Here is a 9,327-nt window from a genome sequence, read left to right as displayed (position 1 = left end):
ATTCTGGGAATCAAATTCAGGTTCTGTAAGACAAACACGTTTACCCATTTAAGTTATCTTCCCAGCCACTGCTTAGCTCTTTAAGAGGGCAGTTCCGCCCCTCCTCCTTGAGTGACTCTGTTGCTCAGCAACAGAAGGCAGTTGGTGTATACAATGTTCTTGAGGCAACCAGGAGCCTTGTTTGGGACAGAGTGACCAGCACTGCCCCATTGATCCTGCCTGAAAGGTTACCCAGTGACCCTCTTCTCTTTCTGCCTCCCCTTCTGCTCACCAGGCAGTGGGCACCATGGCACAAACCAACGTGCTCCTGACCAAGGAGCCAGCCCCACAGTCAATAGATGTCTGTGAGCAGCCGCGCAAAGAATATGATGTGGCTTGCAACACCGGTGCCTACACATCGTCGGGTCTGGCCACCGCTGGCTTCCGCACAGCCAAGTACCTGATGGACGAGTGGTTCCAGAACTGTTACGCCCGCTACCACCAGGCCTTTGCAGACCGGGACAACTCTGAGAGGCAGCGGCATGAAAGCAGTCAGCTGGCGGCAGAGACTGGGGCACTGGCCCAGCGCACGCAACTTGACTCCACACGGAAGGTGGGAGAGCGCCTGGAGGACGTGCATTGCTGGAAGTCAGAGCTGCAGCGAGAGATAGACGAACTTTCTTCCGAGACCGACCTAATGATAGCCCAGAAGCTGCGGCTACAGCGCGCCTTGGATGCTACCTCCGTGCCCTACTCCATCGCAACTGACAACTTACAGTGTCGAGAACGCCGCCAGCACCCAGACCTTGTCCGGGACTACGTGGAAGTGGAGCTGCTGAAGGTGCAGCCAGGGGCTCAGACTCGGAGTGGGAGGCAGGCTCTGGCATTCATACAGATAACACGGGGCCTCAGGGTTCACACAGTACTGTGCCCCTCTGACCTGCAGGACCCCTGATTCTTCAGACACACTAGGATTTTTAAAAGCTATTTATTTATTATATATAAGTATGCTGTCCTCAGACACACCAGAAGAGGGCATGAGATCCCGTTACAGATGGTTGTGAGCCACCATGTGGTTGCTGGGATTTGAACTCAGGACCTCTGGAAGAGCAATCCGTGCTCCTAACCCCTGAGCCATCTCTCCAGACCCACAGCAGGATTTTTACCACATCCAAGTAACTTTTCTCTTCTGGGATTCCTTCCAGCCCACAAGATTTCAAAGATGTTAAGTCTGACCCTGAGAGGATTTTGTTGTTGTTGTTGGTGGTGGCGGCTTTTGGGTTTGTTTGTTTGTTTTCTAAGATGGGGTTTCTTTGTGTAACTCTGGCTGTCTTGAAACTTACACTCTGTAGACCAAAGCTGACCTCAAACCAGGAGATTCACCTGTCTCTGCCTCCCGAGTGCTGGGATTAAAGGCATATGGTACAATCTTCTGGCTGAGGTTGTTTTGGTTTTGTTTTTGGCTAAGCCAAAGGCTCTCCCTGTACCACCATGCATGCCCCTTGCCTCTCTCTATTGGCATTCAGGGTAGAAAGCCAGGCCAGCCAGTGCCACAGATGTGGAGGCCATGACATCTGCTCTTTCTCCCCAGAGCCCCCGAGCCTCAACTTCAAAGTTCTCCTCCTAGTCTACACTTATAATCCCAGCATTGGGGAAGGAGGACTTGGAGCTCCAGGCCAGCCTGGACTACACGTGAGACTCTTAAAACAAAACAAACAAATAAGCAAACACACACACACACACACACACACACACACACACACACACACAAACTAAAACAAAAACAAAACCTACTATTTCCTCCTCCCTTCATTAGATACCTTTTCCCTCAGACCCCAGCATAGCTTGCTTTGGGGAACCTTGTGTGATTATGGGGTCCCTCGGCCGGAGGGCCACACAACTCAGGATCCTTCAGAGCTGGAGCCTCCTGTGGTGGGCTTAGGCCTGTGGGCAAGGATGAAGGATGGCTCTGGGGAATAAGCCACCAGGCTGGAGCCTCAGGGAACTCCTGCCCTACCCCCCAGGCCTTGCCCACTGCTGCCTGTGGGTGCAGAGAGGGGAGGGGGACCGAGGACACCAGACCCTGGAGATTGTGGCCCATGTGGGCTTGCATATGAAAGAATTCCTGGCTCCTAGAAAATGTTGGCGTAAAAGGAAACTTAGAGGTTCCTACTTATTCTTGGTGAGAATGGGCAGCAGACAGAGGACATCTGATGTCTTATGGGCTTGAGTTCCTCAGAGATGGTCTAGGGCCTGATAAAAGGCCAATGCTTCTCAGTATACTGTGGGAGTGTTGGGGATGACCCCAGAATCTTAGGTACCCCAACAGCCTAAGAGGAAACACAGTATGTTAAAACTACCCAAAATGAACCTCACAGACAAGGGCTGAATACTCTTTTTTTCTGGGGGTGGAGGGGGAGAGATTAAGGCAAAAGTCAATGGTGGTGAGGCCCACGCCTTGGCTCATGCCGAGTCCCAGGAGGAGAGGCAGAGTTGCTTAGAGAGGGCCCATCTCATCTCCAGGAAACCGAGCTCATCAGGAACATCCAGGAACTTCTGAAGAGGACGATGGGACAAGCCGTGGGCCAGATACGGTGGGTCACAGCACCCCTGAGGGGTGGACGTCCCTGGTCTCTGCCCCCAAGGCTGGTCTGAGGTGGGAGGTAGGACACAGGTAGGGGACCCGATGCTGTGGCTGAGAGGTCAGAAGGCTTCTGAATCTTAGCCAGAGAAATGCAGGCACCGCTCTACTGGGCACACACAAGTTTCTCCACTTTTGTTCTGGAACCTAGGCACTGCTGGCCGTGCAATACTGTCTGAGCACAAACTGGAAGCCCCCCCCCCCCGCAAGCTAAAATGGGGCCTGCTTTCCTGTGCTTCCTGGCACACAGTGAGCTCTGAACTCTCCCCCCCCCCCAGGCTGAACCGGGAACATAAGGAGTCCTGTGAGATGAACTGGTCAGACAAAGTAGTAGTCTACAACATTGACGATATGTGCGCCCGCTACACCAATGAAAGCACCCAGGTGCAGTTCTACCCGCATTCCAGCAAGCTGGAGGAGAGGTAGGCTTCTAGGCACGATGCTCTGTTTGCCTTGCCACTCACTTGGCTCTACTTCCAAAATCTGAGGAAGGACTCCTGCCCCACAAGGACCTGTTCCAGCTCTCCTGGGGAACTGTCTGATGCTGGGGTGGGCTAACTGGAAAGCCTGGCACCCGCAATTCACACCGGGCTAGTACCCTGTGGATGGCATAGAAAGAAAGCGCTTCTGCTCGCGGCCAGCAGAGGGCACGCAACCACCACTAGGGGCCCGGGAGAATCCCGGCGTATCTGTGTGAGGAGGGAATATGGGGTACACTGGCAATCACCGACTGTGCTGGAGTCTCTGTGGCTACACCCTAACCAGGCCGCAACCTCCACCCTCAGTGCCTCCACGCCCGAGACGTGGGCCAAGTTCACGCAGGACAACCTGCTTCGAGCCGAGCGCGAGCGGCTAGCCTCGGTCAACCTGCGGAAGTTAATTGATTGCATCCTGCGGGATACGGCTGAGGACCTGCGGTTGCAGTGCGACGCCGTGAACACCGCTTTCTCAAGCCGCTGCGAAGAGCTGGAAGACGCACGCCAAAAGCTGCAGTACCACCTGCAAAAGGTGGGACCACGAGGCTCGCCCGTCTTTGGACACGCCCACCTGTTTGAGCCCACCCAGGACACGCCCACCAGCGAGCTCATCCTCTGCTTAGGGCATACGTATTCATATCTGTGCTCAACTCCTCCCCGCCCCTGGAACGCCCACCTGCCCCCACTCAAGCCACGCCCATCCCTCATCTAGGACCTGGGTTTCTTTAACCACAGGGACCAGGGTTGCTATCCACTGTATGCTCAGAAATGACCTGGCTTCAAAGGTCCTTCTGTGACCAGCTCACCTGGAAGCAGACATCCATACCCTTCTGTAGATTCCCCGACTTGATGTAAAAGCAGTTTTTGGAAATGGTCTGCTGGCACTGTAGAAGGTTGACCAAGGACTCAAGTGGTTCTAGTCAAGGCCGGGAGATGAAGGAGCAACTGGTTTGGCCCTTCCCACATGCTGGGTTAGGATAGGCAGGTGTCTGTTTGCTCCAGGCTGGACTCAGCCTCAGGCTTACACACTGCCCTTACAGACCCTGAGGGAGATCACAGACCAGGAACACCAGATTGCAGCCTTGAAGCAGGCCATCAAGGACAAGGAGGCCCCTCTGCGTGTGGCCCAGACTCGCCTTTACCAGCGGTCACACCGGCCCAATGTGGAGTTGTGCCGGGACAATGCCCAGTTCAGGTACCGCTCGGTGTTTGAGCAGCTGTGGGTGACTGGAGTCTTCCTCGGCACTTAAGGCTACCTACCATAAGCCCCTCCCACAGGATCAGTCCTACATATGGGCAGACATGGGGCGCGTGGGGAAGATTCTGGAGGGGTTTTGAGTGTCAGGAACAACAAGGATCTTGTGCCACTCTGGAATGTTTTGCCTTCTTGGAAGGAACCTAGAGTCTAGAAACCTAGATTCCTGAGACTACAGGGAAGGGAGGCAGGCAGGGCCACCACCCACCCCTGTAACTCTGTCTGATGTAATCCTGTGTTCTGTGTACCTCCTTCAGGCATGATGGGTTATGTACTTTCCCGAACTATCCAGTTCTAGTGTGCCCTTCTAAGCATAAGTGTCAGTCTTCTTTCCCCTTCTTCGACTGTTATTTTGTTCTAGAAATCAGAGTTTCAAGGGTTAACTCCAGTTGAGGATGCTATTGCTTATTTTGGCCACCAGGTGGCAGTGTTTCAAAAACTTTCTTTCCCTGCCCAATGGCAGTCAGAGGGAGGCTCCCTTTGGACTGGGTCTTTTTAATCTGTGCAAGTTCCCAGGAGTTTTTGCAACGCTAGCCACATTGGTGGAGTCCGTGTACGTCTGTTGGGGTCCTCTGTAGCGTCACTACCCTTTCCTTTGTCCCTCCCCCAGTTTACCGCTCCTCTCCCTGCAGGTTGCTGAGCGAGGTGGAGGAGCTGAACATGTCCCTCAAAGCGCTGAAGGAGAAGCTCCAGGATGCAGAAGAGGCACTGCGGAACCTGGAGGACTCGCGCATGAGCCTGGAGAAAGACATCGCAGTCAAGACCAACAGCCTCTTCATCGACCGCCAGAAGTGTATGACCCACCGCAGCCGCTACCCCAGTGTCCTCCAGCTGGCTGGCTACCAGTGATGGGGGGCGGCACTTGGCCTCGCTGTCTCATTCAAATAAAGAGCCCTTTAGTTTTCCACCTAGTGCTAGATCCCCACCAAGTGCCTGGTTTCTCCTGTTATCCAGCAATTTGAGGGACTTGTGCACCTGTTAGGGACAGTGCACTGTTCTCTTTCCCTCTTACCCCCAGGCCTAAGCTCAGCCCAGATCCCTTTGATTAATCTATATGCTCCATATGATGGCCCTTCTGCAGTCAGCCCCACCCCAGTCACACTCAATTGCCCCCCCCAACTCAGCACCTCTCACTGCCCAGTGCTCCCCTGATGGAGGTGAGGAGTGGGGGAGGGGTACTTGTGACTTGTTTCTTACCCTGGATTGTAGAGGGAGGGAAGGGGAGTCACATGCCACCACCACAAACTACCCACACATAGACAGACACACCTGACCCCATTCTGGCCCCTGCTCCCCACATCTGGCCATACCTACTCCAGGGGGATTTGCCACATGTCCCCAGGCTTGCTGCAGATCAACATCTGGAGAGGAGGTTTTGCAGACGCCAGAGTGTTCCTGGAAATCAAAGCCTAGAGAGGGACATGGGACATCTGTATGGGAGCAGGTGAGGACAGGCAGGGCTTCCTGGAGATGGTAACCTGGGTTTCACAACAGAGACCACTGCACTAGTCCTGGACCAGGGGAAAATGCAGCCATATTGGGCTGATGGGGCTACGTGGTTTCTCATTTACTCTGGAGTTTACCTGGATCAGGTTCCTCGATTTCCTGGACACATTGACCTTGGTTTCCTCTGGGAGGATGTGTGTGCAATGGGGTCTTACCAGGGAGGGCTTCCTGAGGAGGTGCACGGTCCCTGAGAGAGAGGCCCAGTTTAGACAGAAAGCTCAGCCTATGACCCTGTCACCAGCACCTACCTGCCAGACACCCCCAGTCCTGGTCCTTCCCTACCATAGCCTTTGTCCTTTCCCTTCAGCCCTTGCAGTCAGGGGTGGGAGACACGTCGGGTCCTCCCCCCATTGCACTATTCAGAGGACATGTCACCACGGAAACCATGCCACTTGTCACAGTTGTTGGTCAGCACAGCGACAGCCAGGAAGATGTTTATATGCTCTTTGGGGTGCCATTAAAAATGTGCCCTGGGTGCTGCCACCACAGGTCCAGCAGCAGGATAGTCCATGGGCTCAGGGGTACATGACATCTGTGGGGCCTGCACCCCGATACCTTATAGTAGGGGGATAGGAGCAGAGGCTGAAGGGTATTCAAGCTGCCCAGGGTCTCCTGAGCTGGGGTGTGGTGGGTGGTGGCTGCAGGACCCCCACTTCTCTTCGTGGTATAGTGGATTTTGTCCCAGGTCTGGGTAGAAGGGCTTCCCTGTCAACCTGGGAACAGTAGCCAGGAGCATCCCTGCAGCAGTGGGTGGTGGCAAGGCCTCTTTGCTGTGCCCACCTGTGCACTCTCAAAACCTTTCTCTCCCCCCTCCTCAGCAGCCACTTGCCCCAGGCCTCTCTTAGGGAAGTGGAACCAATCCAGGAAGAGGATCAATCTAGGAGCTTCCTGGGTGAGCCTGCTTCCCAGTCTCCATTGAGGCTTTTCTGTTTGCCCCAGCCCATCAGCAATGCAGGACTCCTCTGACTTCCCAAGGATGCTGGCCTAGCAGTGGGGCGGTACACGGGCTCAGGGTCAGGGCAGATGGGCGTTCCCTTAAGTATGCCATATGTTTAAGTGTTGCTCCACTGTGGTGGGTCCTGCCATTTTATAACAGGAGAAAGCAAGGTAAGGAGGACCCCTGTCCCTCATACTCACACTTCAAATAGGTAGGAGATGATCCCCCACCCGTGGCCTCAGACACCTGGGCAGTGTCAGGCGAGCCTTGTCTCCAGGGTCTGATTTCTTCAGCTGAAGCTGGCGACTACAAGGTAGTGAAGCTGCTGCCCCCTTGAGACGATCTGGACACAACTCTGTGGTTGTTCTAGGGGAACCCCTCTGACTCCATGTCCCAGGCAGAGAGAGATGGCATAGCAAGGATTCAAGCTATCTCAGCAAGCAGGAGGGTTGGTGTGCACCCTGGGCTGTCCTCTGGACCTTATTCTACATGACCTTTCATGGGTAGACTAGTCACTTCAGACAGCAGGCACTGATGGAACAAAGAGATCTGGCCAAGTTCATCTTAGAGAGCCAGTGAATTTATTACTTATGGACACCTGTGGGTAGCCTATGGCAGCTATACTGTCTGAAGTTTCCTTGTGCAGTGTATGAGCAACTGCATCACTAAAGGGTCCCACCAGCAGCATGGATGATTCACAAAAACGAAAGATTCCCCCAATACCATCCCAGCTAACCTCTACCTCCTCTCGAGGATGGAAGCGCTCGGTGAGGATCTCTGAGACTTCCCCCTCATGGTGGATGAAACCACAGGCCGAGTCTCAAGAGTCTCAGGCTGAATGATCACAGCTACTTCATTTCAAGTTGGCCACTGTCATGCCCAACCTAAGAAGACTGATATGTAATACTCTGCCTGCTCTGGGCCTGTGGATTAAGGTTGAAAGAGGAAACACGAGTGCTCCCTCTAGGGCTGTGCTGTCCAGGGACACCTATGGGACAAGTGTAGTAATATTGCTTGAAATTGTCCTGGGAGTATAAAGGACAAGCACTTTCTCTCCCCCAACACCCCCCAGCACCCCGCTCTGCTGTCACCCCCATAAGGCAACAACAACAGACCAAAGTACGATTCTACTCAGTTCTAGCTTGTCGAGGCCATGAGTCTATTAAATAGCTTTTCCTACAGAGCATGGGTGGGGGTTACTTACAGCTACCTGGGCACACCCTCACTCCAACAGTTGCACCACTGAACCATCTCACCACAGCACGGATGACAACACACACCACCTCATCCATCCCTGAGGTAACCCTGATGTTCTACATACTCTAACATCTCCCGAGCTGCCAAGATTACACATAGCCAGCATGGGGGGGGGGGGAGGAAGGGCTGAGATCTCTGGTGAGGGGTGTGGAACCCTCCCACCCTCTCCTTTGATGAGAGAAGGTCAACAGTCAGCAGTTGCGATCCTGAAGGTCACACACAAGTGCTCACACAGGGTTTCTCTGTTGACTGTGCTAAGAACTGTTATATTAAGGGTCTATAGCAGGTGGGCACTAACCCATTCGAGAAGAAGCAGAAAGGGAGGGACATGGCCAGGTTCTCTGGCCCCATGTTACCACCAAGGGACTCCAGTGTCTTAGAGTCAGCCTTGTGTTCCATCTAGAGCACCGGCTGGCTGAACCTGGATCCAGGCTGCCCTGGTTTACCTGGGTTGCCCCTCAGGTTCCCTCCAACCACCTAGGTCTCCTTGCCTATTGAGTCACCTGTCTGGACTATGTGGTCACTTTCTTGGAGACCAAGAATTAATCCTAAGGCCCTAACTATGGACCTATCCCCCATTCTTCCTTGAACTGGGGGGCCTTGTCTAGCGTCTGGAGATCTGTCTACATGCACATGATTTCAGACTCCTCCCTCTGTCACTGGGGCCTAGACAATAGGGCCCCAAACTTCTGTTGCTTACCAGTTGTCTCTCCTAAGTTACCCCAGTACCTTCTCGGACTACTGATCATCTCTATGGAGGAAGGGGGAGGATGTAATTCACAGAGTGTTAGGTTGCTGAGTCCCCCATGCCTGGGCACCCCAGCTGCCCCCACTGGCACAAGCTTTCAAGCTCCCAGCGTTATACTATGGAGAACATGACTTTGCAGGCTTCTGGGGCAAGGGGCAGCAAAGGGTGAGCATAGTTTTTCCACGGCACAGCAGGACATCTACCGCTGGAAACCATGACACCCTGTCGTCACGGTGATGCTGGTGGCTGCTCTCAGCCAGAGCTATTTCTGGCCCGAGACTCACTGTCCTGTCCACTGAGTCACCCTGAATGCTGACCCCTCTGCTCAGGATCCATAGACACATAAATATGCCTGGCCAGTCCTCTGGCTAGAGAGAAAACCCAGCCCCTTTCCTACCAGCAGATATAGACTTGAAAACCCCAGACTGCTCCCTAGCCTTCATGCATAGAAAGGTCCTTCTCTTAAACACTTTATTCACTAGGAGAGTCCCAGGTTACCCCATCAGAGGGCATATCTTCTTAGGGACC

At 53.8% G+C, this 9,327-nt stretch overlaps 1 protein-coding gene across 2 annotated transcripts; it reads left to right on the top strand.

Annotated features, from left to right (window-relative positions):
* Positions 1-286: 286 nt before the first annotated feature.
* On the top strand, positions 287-5,200 carry TEKT4 (tektin 4; the record flags this gene model as incomplete). Of its 2 annotated transcripts, none has more annotated exons than XM_080942385.1 (6): positions 287-805; positions 2,503-2,573; positions 2,899-3,042; positions 3,406-3,628; positions 4,137-4,291; positions 4,984-5,200. In XM_080942385.1, the coding sequence occupies 6 exons, from the start codon at positions 287-289 to the stop codon at positions 5,198-5,200; spliced, it is 1,329 nt and encodes a 442-aa protein (XP_080798511.1). The 2 variants fall into 2 exon arrangements, with proteins under 2 accessions (XP_080798511.1, XP_080798510.1); XM_080942384.1 differs by having other exon boundaries at positions 287-820.
* Positions 5,201-9,327: the final 4,127 nt, after the last annotated feature.

The sequence above is a fragment of the Micromys minutus genome (assembly GCF_963924665.1).
Source record: "Micromys minutus genome assembly, chromosome: 31".
Taxonomy (NCBI): domain Eukaryota; kingdom Metazoa; phylum Chordata; class Mammalia; order Rodentia; family Muridae; genus Micromys; species Micromys minutus.
Note: the sequence above shows the minus strand (reverse complement) of the source record. Positions and strands in the feature narration are given on the sequence as shown.